Source organism: Epinephelus lanceolatus, chromosome 5, assembly GCF_041903045.1.
Source record: "Epinephelus lanceolatus isolate andai-2023 chromosome 5, ASM4190304v1, whole genome shotgun sequence".
In the NCBI taxonomy this organism is placed as follows: Eukaryota; Metazoa; Chordata; class Actinopteri; order Perciformes; family Serranidae; genus Epinephelus; species Epinephelus lanceolatus.
In genome coordinates, this window is record NC_135738.1 from 30,796,161 (window position 1) to 30,809,909 (window position 13,749).

General features: G+C 43.8%; 1 protein-coding gene across 4 annotated transcripts in view; it reads left to right on the forward strand.

Annotated features, from left to right (window-relative positions):
• Window positions 1-13,749, forward strand: part of mob2a (MOB kinase activator 2a) — a 70,082-nt gene that overhangs the window by 49,665 nt on the left and 6,668 nt on the right. For 3 of the 4 annotated variants that reach the window (XM_033634918.2, XM_033634916.2, XM_033634917.2), the window contains exons 2-3: window positions 9,835-9,995; window positions 12,261-12,354. In XM_033634918.2, coding sequence (XP_033490809.1) covers window positions 9,835-9,995; window positions 12,261-12,354 — 255 coding nt within the window. Of the gene's footprint in view, window positions 1-1,900; window positions 2,125-9,834; window positions 9,996-12,260; window positions 12,355-13,749 lie in introns of those variants that run through there. The other variant, XM_033634915.2, reaches the window with a different exon arrangement.

Sequence of the window (13,749 nt, forward strand, 5' to 3'; positions counted from 1 at the left end):
TATTTTTAGCACCAGGGAAAAAGTCAGTGCCCTGTTCTGGTCTCTCTCCCTCACCACAGCTACCACAGCAGGACTCACTCACTGGGCCCCCGGATCACGCGGCTCCACCCACCAAACCCCAGTCCAGTGTGCGGAGGTGTCTGTCGGACCCTCTGTCCCTTTGATTCTTCCAGATAATTTCTTTGGATCACATGGGGGGGCTTTTAAACATAAACAAGCGGTGCCTCAGAGGGTCCAACAGTCCACAGTAAACATGCTCCACCAGCATTTCTGCAGACACACACTTTTGCATACACAAATTACACACGCCCATAAGTACACGTGCTTAAGCGCAGTCCTCACATACAACACCCTCACAATCTCTTTTATCGTCCTCCCTCGGCTTCTTGCAGCCACCCACGTTCAAGGAGTGCACATAGCTCCACAGATCCCATAGATTAGTGCGTCTTTGTGTGTGTGTGTGTGTGTGTGTGTGTCCATGCTGCAGCAGCCAGCTGGTCCAGCATTTCTCACATCTGCAGCTCCGACACGGCCGCACAAGTTTGGTCTGAGGAGACAGAGAGGAAAAACAGACTTGTTGAAGAAGAAGTGGAGACAATGAGAGGGAGAGGCAAGTAAAACAAACCAAGAGAGGGAGGAGAAATGTGTGAAAAGAGCAACAGAGGAGAGAATAAGAGAGGACAGTTGTTGGGAGGCAGTAATTAGAGGGAAGAAAGGCGAGGGAATGATGGTGCCATAACACTAGTTGTAATCTTCTCATGAGTCGCTCGACTCCTTTCATGGTGTTTATTTTGTACGTAGGTGTTGTTGGCACTGCTCTCTGCTGACAGTTTAATTAGAATTCATGTCGTACTATTCAAATAATGTCCATAAAATTTTAAACTTATAAAATTACTGTTACTAATAATTCCCTCGCCCCACACACACACACGCACACAAACCTCTAGATATTTCTATGAACCGGCCCATGGCTCTAAGACAGGCTACGTTTGATTCCATTCCTCAACTTTGGCGTGTTTGAACACGACATGACTGCTGCCAGCCTGTCATAGTTGGACCAGGTAAAGTTCAAAATCATCACGAGGAATGTCGCCCCACAGTCATTACGTGAACGCAGTGTGTAGCACAGTTCTGGCACCGAAGTGAGTGACACACTGTGACAGTTCATAAACACTTTTGACAACAGGTTGTGTAAGCTGCATTGCTGCTGCTGAAACTTTCGAGCTTGACATAAGATTTCTGTGAGTTCTTTTATTTAATTATTTTTTAACTGCTTTTTCCTGTTATGGTTTCAAATGTCTGTTGTTTTTAATGACTTATCTGTTTTTTAAAAAAATGGAAATAAAAGTTGAAAATGAGCTTTTAGCCAATATTGCCCCTGTAAAAATACTGATAAAAATATAATCTTAACTACCACTGGAGCTTTTAAACATACAGTCACCATCCTCAGTACTCATTTTCATACTGTGCATGTACAGTGAAAAAAATATTTGCAGTTCAACTTGATGGGTTATTCAGAGCTTTATTTCTGGGGCATTCATGTAAGGGCTGATAAATTAGGAATAATGTAGCCTATTACTGTATTCTCCCTGTGCTGTTAAGAATATTAACTTTTTTTTTTCTTTATTGTCATTGTAAAGTCGTGCTTATGTAAACCTGCTCCATAGCAGCCACATAAAAAGTAGCAACACCTTTTTATTCCATTGTAGTTCCCAGTTACTGGCTGACCACCTGTTGCTGCATTGTAACTACACCTAAGGGAAATGCATGAACCACGTCCACATGGGCAGACTTTGACGTCACAACAGCCCGCCCACATAGCCCTCTCCTCGTCTCTGATTGGCCGACAGGAGACAGAGGGGGCGGGTCTTCTGTAAAGTCTTGACAAAGTTTTTCTCCTCTGCTGTGTAGTGACTCAGACCTTCAGTTAGAACAAACCTGGTGTGTTTGGGACGCTTGAATAAGCTGAATTGGCGATATTAAGACATAAATCTTCATGTTTTAAACTATGGTCGGAGATTATTGCTCCTTTTCTGGAGATAAGACGGACATGCACTCTCAGAGAAACTCCAAAAACGGACTAAGTTGCAAAATGGTGCTTCAGGCGGTCGGAAAAGTACTAAGGTAAAACTCACAGTCGCGCTTTTTCTGTAAATATGATAATTTTATATTTTTATGAAGCTTTGACAGGTCGAGATAAACCGTTTTATCCGACTTAACTACGTTTAACATTGCCAATATGTCGTAAATATCTCCGCAGTTGCCAGAAACCAGTTTGACTGTATTTTTTACGACGTCGTGTTTCATCTTCAGCAGGTTTATTACTAAGTTACGGTACAATGTTATTATAGTGTTACGACAGAGTTGTCTGCCTAAAACCAAACGGAAGAAGTCAATGGCTTATGTAAAAGTCTGTTTTACTACGCCTCTACAACTCAGCCTGAGAGATAAGTAGTTGTCTCCTCTCAGCAGTAATTACTGAGGTACAGGGACCCTCTGGTTCCGGGGTCACAGCAATTTACCAGCCGGTGGTGGAAGGCGACGTGTACCCTGAACGCATCATTCCTCCTCCTGCAGCTCTCATTAACAAGACCCAACACGAGCAGGAGAAATGTGACCCTGTCTCCTCATCTAGTCTGATAAATTATTAAAGACGGCTGTTAACGTTTTAGCAGACACAACCTTAAAGAGGAAATTATTTTAAATCAGTGCTTTTTTTTATTTTTAAATGTAATAGAAATAGATAAATGAGCCCATTATAGTCAGGGTTGGGTGTTAATCCTGATTGAATCCTATCTCAGAGCAAACCTATTACACTATAGGCTACATTATAACCTGGAAATTGGAGGAAATAGGCTGAACACATCATTTAGGACTAGAGCTGAAACGTAATAGCCCCTGTGTGATTTTACTATGGACATGCTGTTTGTTGAATGTTGTTTCTTCTTCGTGGAAACAACTTTGACCTATATTCTAATGCATAAAAAGTGCTGTGTAAATGAATTATTTCAGCCGCCATCTAAAGGCCACAATATGGCCACGCATAAGACTTAAAGAATGCATGACCCAAATAGGAGTGTTAACAGTGCGTGTGTGTGTCACACAAAGTGACAGAAACAACAACGGCAGTCATGATTAAACCCTGTGGAGAATCAATGCAATTTAAGAAGAAATACCCATGTCACAACAGTGTGATCATGGCAAATATTTACCCCAGTTCATATGTGTGTTTACCCTGTGTGTGTCATGTGAAGAAAATATGAGTGTGTTCCTCCAGGGGACACACTGACCTGCTAATGCTTTGGTGAAGTTTCCTCTTACCTTTCAAGTCAGGCGACAGGTGTGTTTTTAAGGAGCAGCCCAAAGGGCACATGCCTCAAAACCTATTGTCGTCTGTGAAGATGTGGAGAGTGATAGCGAGGAGAATATCCACCATCTTATGATCTCTTAACAGATTGTAAGCAGGATGTAATGGACGCAGCAGAGAGTGTTATTGTATAGTGTGTTGTTTTGTCTGTTGTAAGAGCTGTGGCAGGTAGAGACATGTTCTGCTGCTCCTTTTTTACTGGGAACCGCCTTACTCAAGAAATCAGCTGGTTAATAAGGAAGTATGTCTTCAAGTTATATGCCTTGGGGGAACAAATGGGGGTTTTCGTGAATTTGACGTCTTGAGGAAAAACCGAACAAAAACACTTCATCAAAGTTAACAAGGATGCATAGTTTGGGGTTTTATGAGGGGGTTGGGGGCGCCGTAGACCTGTTTATAGCTCCACGTTTAACCAGTTTCCCCCTCCTGTGAACAGTTGAATGCCCTTGGCTTGGATGCAGGTATGAATACTAGACTGGAAAAGATTGCTTTTTACAATCCAGTTCCCCGGAGAGTGAATGTAGCCTTGTCTAATCTTGACCCCTTTTTCAGAATTGTTTATTTCTTGCTCATATTGGCTGCTTGAATAGTGTGGGGTAAGAAATACGCACACACACACACAGCCCGTCTTTGTTTTACTGTTGATTCAGTAACCATTCAGATGGACTGATTGGATTGATCAGAGTATAGAGAAATCTCAGTCAGCTCCTCAGTCATATCATCCACTTCAATTGCTTCCTATCGTGCCAAATCAATGTCGGAGCTAACCTCCTTCCAATAAGGTTAGATTTGCCAAGTGCTTAAACAGCGGCTCAGTCTTATCTCCACCCTAAAACCCCCTTTTCTGTCCTACATGTGCGTTGTGATGTTGATGAGGCTCCATTATTGTGCTGGCAGGGGGTCCTCACTTGCTCTGCAAGCCTGAGAGCCACTGAATGGGATTAAGCACAGGATGACAAGGGGGAGAAGAGGTAGCCAGAACCACGGTCAGGAGTTGAATTAGCTCTGAGTGTGTGTGCACGTTTAGGCCTGCATCCTGGCAGGCTGCAATTCTCATTTACTGATTTACAGTGCCACTGACGCCCCCGGTGATGCTACTGATTAAGTGGTGGCAGCTGTGCCTTCTTTGTTTTTGTCGCCCTCTTATCTCTTCACCCCAGAACTAAAACTGACAAGTGTTTGTGCGTCAGTACCCTTTTTAAAAACTACACAAAAACTTCAGTAATAACTTTGACGGAGCAGTTAACTCTGTAGACTTGAGCACAGCAAGGCAGAGCCTCTGGTTGAGTCCATCCTTAACGCTGTCTCTTTTTAGCCCCATAATGGCTGCTGTGGTTTAGCTTTGGTGTGCTCAGACTGCCTGCGCTCCTCCGTCTGTGGTTTTTCAGGGAAAAGAGCCATTGAGTCTATTCAATTTGAAGCCTGAAATAGATCGGGAGGCCAGGCTTGCAGAAAACCGATCCTCCTCACTGAAGCTGCTCTTTTTACAAAATGACAGAGTTCATTCACTCAGTTCAAGCCTTATCGGCTGATATTGGAGAGATGTCCTGTTGCTATTGATGTTGTATTGCAGTTTCTTAAAACCTGAACACTGAACTCCACAATCAGTTGATAGGAGGAAGTAACTTCCTGAGTCTGTCTCTCACCTATTAGGTGTTTGTTTGAAGGTCAGTCAGGAGTGTTTCTCTGATGTTCCTGGGTAGAAGACCTCTGATCATTCTGTGGTGTATGTTATCTCTCATATCTTTTATCATAGACACAGGGGCTGTTTCTAGTAATACAGTACTGTAATAGGGCCAGGTGATGACAGGGGAAAAAAGAATATCTTTGCACCTTGGAGCACCTTGTCCTGTGCCAGAGAGATAACAAAAATGTCCTATAGTTAAGAGATGTTTTCAGTATCTTAACTCTGCTGAAATAAAGTTCTTCTCAGATTAAAAAAAAACAAACAGATTTCAGATGTAGGATCATTTAAATGGTTAACTTTCGCAGTTGCCATCAAAGCAAATCCCTCAGGTTGCTAGCTGTCTTAGAAAAGACGGTAGACTTCTTTGTTGTCAGCGTTGGATGGCTGCACGTGCTGTTTACCCTCGCACATCGGATTAACTGCATCCATATGCCAATAGTTGGATTCCTCTGCGATTTAGAGGGCCAATTCAAAGACAGTTGTGCAATATAGGGTTTGGCATGTGAGCCGCAGACTTCAGGGAAAAGTCATTACATGGGCTTTGTTGAGCAGGTTGAGTTCAGTTAATCTTAAGGAGTCCATATCAAAACACAAACTCCAATGCCTCTGGTTTTTAAGTCATAGCATCAGCATCAGTGTTGATGGATGCATGTTTTGGTGTTGAGATAATGAAGTATGAAGAAAGCAGTCAGCATGGTATGAGCTTTTGTCCTGTTTGAAGCATCGGTGCATGTGGATGCATCGAGAGAAGGTGGAGCTCTTTAGTAGCAAATTGTAGTATTTAAGAGAAAGCACTTAAAGTAATTCTCCAGCATAGCTCTGTAATGTGGCCTCGAGTGATTCCAGGATTAATTGAAACCAGGTTCTGTTAATGAGACATGCTTGTGTACCTGCCAGAGGGCTGCTCCTCTTTACACAAAGTTTATTTTTGAACCGAGTTTATTCAGCATTCAGCAGCAGTTGCCCAATTTTCAGCAGCTGATATATGCACCAGTGTGAGGCCAAAGAGATGTATGTTTGAATCACTTAAACCAAGACTGCGTGCTCACATAGGGGCGTGTCGGACACACACGTGCTCGCACAAACGCACTCTCTCAGACCAGACAGGAGTCGCTTCTTCTGGATTTTCTCGAGGACTCTGGTGGGATCAGGCCCGTGACGCAGCTGTTGTGACCAGCTGGGTCGGCCATGAAAAGGGAGAGGGGTCTGCAGCCAGAGACGCATGTCCATGTTTGTGTTGCAGTGTGAAGTCACTGGTGTGTATGTATGCAACATAGTGTGATAGTTTTAGTTTGAATTACTTTATTTGACAAAAATCACATGCAATAGTTAAAAAATAAGTTTCAAGTTATTGTCAGGGATAACACAACAAAGTCCAGGACTTAATTCCATCGTCGTTCCCTATGTACTGTCAGTCTTTTCGCTGTACAACAAGATGGAGACCGCCATTCAACATCCAGAGCAGGATACAAAGATGGGTAGTTGGGTACTGGTGGTGGTACAGGGGCAAAGGTAGTGAGTGAATACAGCAGAGTGGTGGGGGAGGTGGTGTTGTTGGGAAAAGTGAAAGGGATAAGAGAGTGGCTAACAGACACAGTCGAACAGCTGTCACTCCTCAGCTCTGCAGCGCTGACCCCTGTGTCACCCGACTATACAACCCTATTTCCTTATTATGTTTTATTGCAGAGAAATGCCAACATGTTGGTCTTCCTGCTTCACGCCCTCCACCTCTACATGCAAGGTTCAAAAGACATCAGTTTTGTACACGTGATTTTCTCACAGATCTTTGTAGACTTATTCCAGCGAGATTGACTCGGTTTTCTGGATTGTGAGTCTGTATGGTTCCTGTTGGTGCCATGCAGGCTATGGCTGTCCCCCCAGCCCGGAGACATGTGTCTGGCCCTGGCCTCACTTCCCCTCCACTTCTGCCTTCTGGCCTGCCTTGATCTGTCGCTGATCTGGTGAGGGAGAAAGAGGCATCTGCTGCCTTTTATGGCAAAGACTTGCCTGGGAGAACTTCACCAAGAACAGACAAAGCTGTGTGTGTGTTGCAGCGAAGACGGACTATGTACGTATGAGGGGAGGAGTGCTGGCAGAGAGGAAGTTTTCTTTATCCTAAAATAAACTAATGGCTCCAGAATTTCACCTCCCCTTACCACACAAATGTTCGCAAGAGGTGGAGGAGGCGTTTGTATGGAAAATGATGAAATTACAGAGGGAAAGAGGCAGGAAATAGCTCAGTGAAACAGAATGTTTTCAAAAGGAAAGGAAGGGGAGGGGGGCGAACGAACTGACTTGAACCTTTTACAGGAGTCTAACTTTTTTTTTTTTTTTCAGAGGGGCTTAGCAGAGCCTTTGAAAAATTGTGCGAGCTGACGGTATCTGTGGATGAAGCTCCATCCTCGGGTAAAGCTCTTTCACATGACGGAACATGTAGCTCACAGAGCAAAACCACACAGACCACATGAATGTGTCTGTGCTCTCATAAGCATTTTTTGTCTTGTGAGGAGGAGAAGGAAGCAGACAGAGATAAGGAGAAATATGACAAATGATAAAAACAGGTGTGGGAGGAGGCACAAGTTTTAAAAAAGGAACAGTAATTAAAATGTGAGTCAGAGTAGAGGTCGTGGAGTGAGGTAAATTGGAGGGATAATAGTCGGGGACACAAAGATGAAGGACAAAGGGCAGAAAGAGATGAGAAGAGAGGGCAAGGATGGAACTGTGTGGCCTGAGGCTTTTGACCCTGAACAATAGGCTGTTTGGACAGGTGAGCTCGCAGCCATGAAGAGGAGCGGGTAGAAAAGAAATGCCTACAAGCCTAAAGACAGACAAGATATTGTAAAGAAACAAAGAGGATGGACAGAACGAGAGCAGAGCAACAGGAGAAAAGAGGTGAAACAGAAAGTGACCACTCATTAATTATTAGCCAGCGGTGTATTCTGCAGTGTCTTTGGTTTTTAAATGAGGCCAAAACACGCTCAGGAGCTGCCTGATAGGAAGAGCCCAATACCTTGATGAATCATTACCTAACAAATGAGAACCTGAGCGGTGTTGTGTGTGTCCATGTGTGTGATTGTGCAAGTGTTGGTCCTTCAGATCTTTTCGCAGAAGGCCTAAAGGCAGTTTAGAGCTAAGTATGTCTCCTGACAGCTAAATTAGACATGTAAAGGGGGGAACTTAAACATTTACAAAGCCAACGGCTGCTAGTTCTGTATGCATCCACATGTTGACATGCTTGCCCTTGTTTGCTGAGTTGGAAAGCAGGGCGACGCTTCCTGGAGAGGGGAATTAAACTGCAAAGGGCTTTTGAACACTGTGCTCTGGCCAAGAGGCCTCGTGCTCCGCAGTCTTGTCATGTTTTGTAAGTGTTTATTAGTTCCCATGGATATCAGCTGGTCCTGTGTCGATCCACCTCCTCTCCTCATTCCTTTCTCCCCCTCTGCTCCCACTCCCCGCTTCTGTTCTCTATCCTTTATCCGCTATCCTAAATCTATTTCTTATATCTCTGGCTGCATGTGGACGGCGAATTTCCTGCAGAAACCCCACTAGTCAAGGCTTCTTTCCTGTAAAGTCCAGCATTAGTCGCAGCAGAGCCTGAGTGAAAGTGAGAAGGGTTTTGGCTGCTGCCGGAAAAAAGTGTTTATGATCCCTCGTCATTAGTGCTGTTAGAACAGCTCTAGCTGGTCCAGGAGCCGGAGCTGCTGTCTTCTGGGAGTGCGACTGGGAAAACGGGAACGGGCGAGCCAAGAACACATGGCTGGATCATTGTGTTTAGACAGAGGGTGTGGAGAGAGGAGGGATGAGAACTGGAGATTGAGGCGGTGAGCGAAAGACAAGCGGAAATGACGGTCAACAAAAGCTCAATAAATCCTGGGAGCAAATTGAAGCTCCCCTGTCCTTAAACAATCCCAAACAACAGTAGCAGAGCCAAGATGGAGCGAAATAAAGATGTAGGGAAAATTTGGGAGCGGGGGTCACTACACTGAGGAAAACATTGAAGAGCATGGGCAGTCGATTGCATTAGTCCCAGATTGTCCCAGACAACAGTGCCTCTGTTCATTCCTCTCACTCATGTATCAAGTCTTTCAACCTTTGACCTCAGATTACACTGCGGTTACTGATACAGACAGGGAGCTGAGGGAGGAGAGGTTACAGCCCTGGAAGTGCAGGAAGGGTGTGATATGGCATTCCCGTGCTAAAACTAGCAGTGGAAGTACAAGGCGCTGAGGACGGCCGTCTGTGTGGATGCTATAGACCTAACATAGGGTCAGAGGTTAGATTTGGGGGTCATGTACGGCAATAGAGGACTCTTTGTTTGGTCTGTTTAGGTTGCCGTGAATTCAGTTTTGGAAAAGTCATTATGTCGTCCATGTTTTATAGATCTCTTTGCCTGAGCTCAGGCTGTTGTATCTACATAACGTTTTGTCTGCTAGTAGCTGTTTTTCATTTCCAGTGCATTTAGCGCATGACAAGTAACCTGGGCTGACTTTCCAGTTTATCAAGTGGAGTTTTATTGCAAAACCAACTTGTGCTGAATTGTCCTGGTTGGCTCAGCAGTTGGCGACCTGAAAATCTGGTTGGACACACATATGTTTTACAGTTTTATCATATAGAAGTGTCTGAGAAAAAGTCCAGAAAAGTGTCTTTACATTTCTTCCCATTCTTTTACAGTGTCCAATTAAACAGTAAAAATCTCGCTCTGTAATTTCCTTAATTTTTTATTGCCCATATAAAGTCCTTTGCAGCTGCTTAACCTGTCCTCTTTCCCTCTGCCTTGCAGGAAGTCGAAGACGAAGCCAAATGGAAAGAAGCCTCCGGCAGAAGAGAAGAAGCAGTACTTGGAGCTAGAGTACACAAAAATACGCGTGGTGGACTTTGACCTCAAGGAGCTGGTGGTGCTGCCCAGAGAGATAGACCTCAACGAATGGCTAGCCAGCAACAGTGAGTGACTGCGGTGCAATGAGAGAATATACATAGGATGCATGAAGTTGCTCAAACAGTTGGACGTGTTCCTGAACAGACAACAGAAACCAGTGCTGTAAATACTAAGCCTGTGAGCAATTTAACAGTCATTGTTAAAATGTGAAATGGGCCTATTAATCTTATTTATGACATAAAAATTCTTTGGTCCAGCTCAGTGTTTGCTCCGATTTATTTAGAAAAGTCTTCCTCAAGGGTTTGGAATTGTTTTTCCAAATTGGTATGCACTTGTCTGGAGATGACGAGATGTTCCTGCGGCGCTGAAGCCAAGCCCTTAACATGATCCAGGCCTGGCACAGCGTTGAGTCTGTTCCCAGTAACACCACACCGCTTCTTTAAACACCATCCTTTACTGCCAGCTCCAGTGCAGTGTTTTAGCTTGCGCTGAAATTTATAGTTGTCATTATGAGCATCATTTCTGGAGTTTTGTAAACGGCCTGGCTGCTTGATCGATCTTACGAGACTCTTTATTTTGTCCGTCTCTCTGTCTTTGTTTTGGTTACGTATCCTCACCAGGTGCTCGCAAGGGTAAAGGAAAAAACAAGCATTCTTTTCCTTTCTGTTTTAGACTGAAAACACTCAGTTATGTAGGACAGATGGGACGTGTTTTCACATGTTAATGTGTTGAAATTGGAGGTTATGTAAGCTGGCTTGTATCAGCTTGTATCCCCCCACTAATTGCTCTTTAGCTTCAGCACAAACAAAAGGGACGAGCAATGTTTTGATTAAACAGTTTGTTTAAGCAATCAATGATGATGATTGGAGTCATTTAATTCAGCCCACAAGTAGAAACCAGCACTTGGATGTTTTCTCACTTGGTGGCTACTTTGTTGAGCAGGAGAAGCAGTGATGGGTCCTGTGCTGTTGGGTTCCTGCAGGATGATACAACGGATCTGTTTTCATAAATTGGACTCGGCTCAGTAGAGCAACTGCTCCGTTCTATTCAGAAGCCGAAATTATTACTACTTGCGTACAGTGCCAGAGAACCCATCAGCAACCTCTGGGAGCGAGAGACAATATTTTGGGCTTATCCGGTGTAGCCAGCAGATATCCGAGGAGACTTCCTCCTCTCTGCAGTGCGTGCTGGTCAATTTTGCTAATCTCTGTCAGCAGATACTGCATAGGAATGCAGATAAATCTGAAAAAAGCTAATACGAAGCTAACGTGGCGTCAGACACTCGCCAAAGAATCCTGAGATTGCAGTTCCTCCAATACATTCCACCTCTTCGTATGTACTGTTTACCTGCCACTCAAACATGATTCGTCAGTGCTACTTGGACTAAAGATAGAAACCAGAACGCCTCAGATAACAAAACCTTGTCCTGTCTGAATTCATCTGTGGAATCTGATATTAGAAATGACCTCAACATTCTGCAGGTAGAAACTGCATTGTAGCCACTCAACATGATAAAATAACTTTTGGACAGATTTAGCAACAACAAAAGAAACTAGAATAAGTAAAAAAAATAAAGGTAGTATCACACAAAGTCAGCCATTGCTTCTACTCAACTTTTTCCCGCCTTATTTTAGCTTCTTTAACTGCTGGACTCTTTATTGAAATCTTTAAGCTAGTTATGGATGATTTTGGTGGCATTGCTCTGCTCTAAAAACTCTCTTCAACACTGAATGTTTACTTTACGTACATGATGAATGTTTTTTTCCCCTGACATGTCAGCTAAATGAATTGTTTCTAGTTGGAGTGTCACCACACCACAAAGTTCTCATGAGTCTAACATACAGAGCAAATATTTTGATCAAGAGATAGTCTCTTGTCACAGAATACACCCCAGATTTTCTTTGTTTTGCGCCTGAACAGGCTGCATAGGAGTTCCCTTGTGGCAGAAATACCTGTTTTAGTTTTAACTTACTGGAGCAACAACTTAAATGGTTGCGAAAGCTGCGGCCACCTCCCATGTTTTCCATTTCTTTTTTCTGGGGCTCACGCGTTGTTGAAGTTTGTGACAGATTAGTGTGTGCATTTGACTGTGACTGTTTCATCGATCACCGTGACAGATGCACTGCGCCATACAATACTGTGGGTGTGTCATCCTCATCTATAGGAGAATGTGACATGACACTGATGGTCCTATTTTATGATCTGTTGGTATTTTAATCATTCACATCAGTCTGGCACAGAAAAATATTTAGATACTATGATTTATTTATGGAGCAGATGGCACATGCTGACTAACACGCTCTGAAATCTCTCTCTTGTCTTTGCCACAGCAACAACATTCTTCAATCTTATCAACCTGCAGTACAGCACCATCTCAGAGTTCTGCACTGGGGATACCTGTCAAGCCATGACGGCCTGCAACACGTAAGTTACCTCCACCGCTGTTGGTTTATTCATCGCTCACCTGCAGAGGCCCATTTGGTTTATTTATCAGAAATTGGTTAATTCATCAAGGGGATACTTCCCCCGGTCGACAAGGGACGACTCACAACGTGGAGGGTGCACTCAGGTTAATTTGGGTCTTTTAACTACCCCACTCAGTCCATCTTGGAATGTGCAGTATGCAGCTTTAATGCACTGCAGCAGCTGTATTTTTACCTAAGGGCTGTTGCACGTTGAAAATGGCACCGTTGTGTCTCCACGTTTGCAGTGTCTGTTTTTCAGCACGGCATGCTTCAAGGATATTTAGCATTTTTTCACGTCTCTAAGCTATGATTCAATATGTGGCTTCAGCAGTCTCTTTAGGACCTCTTTTCCCACCATCGCTAGCTACAAACTCGTGTGAGCCAAGACAGTAACAATTGACCCACATTCTTCTTATTATTTATTGTGTTTTTAGGTCATTTGTGCTATAAAACCCCATGAAAATATATCCTGTTTACCAGTCAGGAAACTGCTAATTGCCACTGTCCCTACTCATTTATAACGCCATTATTATAATAGCACAGATTTTGAGTCAGATAAAAGGCAGCAGCCCAGAGGTCAGAAACAGGACACATCAGGATTATTTTACTGTTTTTTGATCCCTACAACTCAAACACACCCAGTGCAGCTGCTGCATCAGGTTAGCTGTGTATCAAATACAGCAGGCAGACCTGGTGTAGCTTCACCTTTAATCCCCTGCGGACCAGCCAGGAGTTTCTTGTTGCTATCTGAAGTCTGCTACCGTCATCATATTCACATTACACAGTGCCTAGAAGGAGAGCTGAGATCAAACTGTAACCAAATGTTAGTTATGTTTAATTGCTGGCTAATTGATTAGTAATTAAAGGTGGTTAATGGCTTTTGTGTGCAGTAAAAGTGGCATATCTCCGCAGTAGTTGATGTTAAAGGATATTCATAACACGGAGGCTTACTCAAGCCATGTTAACACAAGGGAGGTGACGGAACTGTAAGCATTTATCTAACTAGTTTGCCCTGTCGGGGCGGGGTGCCGTCTTTATGTGTGAGCCCTTGTTTTTCGAGAGAGGCTGTCATTTCCCCTGTGTATACTGGAGGCTGGAAAAACCTGATTACCGACACTTTGAGAAACCGCAACACTCACTACACAGCTCCTGACGTATTACATGCAGCAATGGCGCTCACCCACGCACTCACCCTGGATTAAAAATACGACAAACAACACAAACATTGAGAAATGACACATATATGACAGATCTGCTGCGAGAGATAAACTCGTCACGAGTTAACCTCTTTGTCAACAGTGGATTTTTCCACTGCTGTCACCTTAAGCTGCCGCTACTAGCACACACCCTGAGA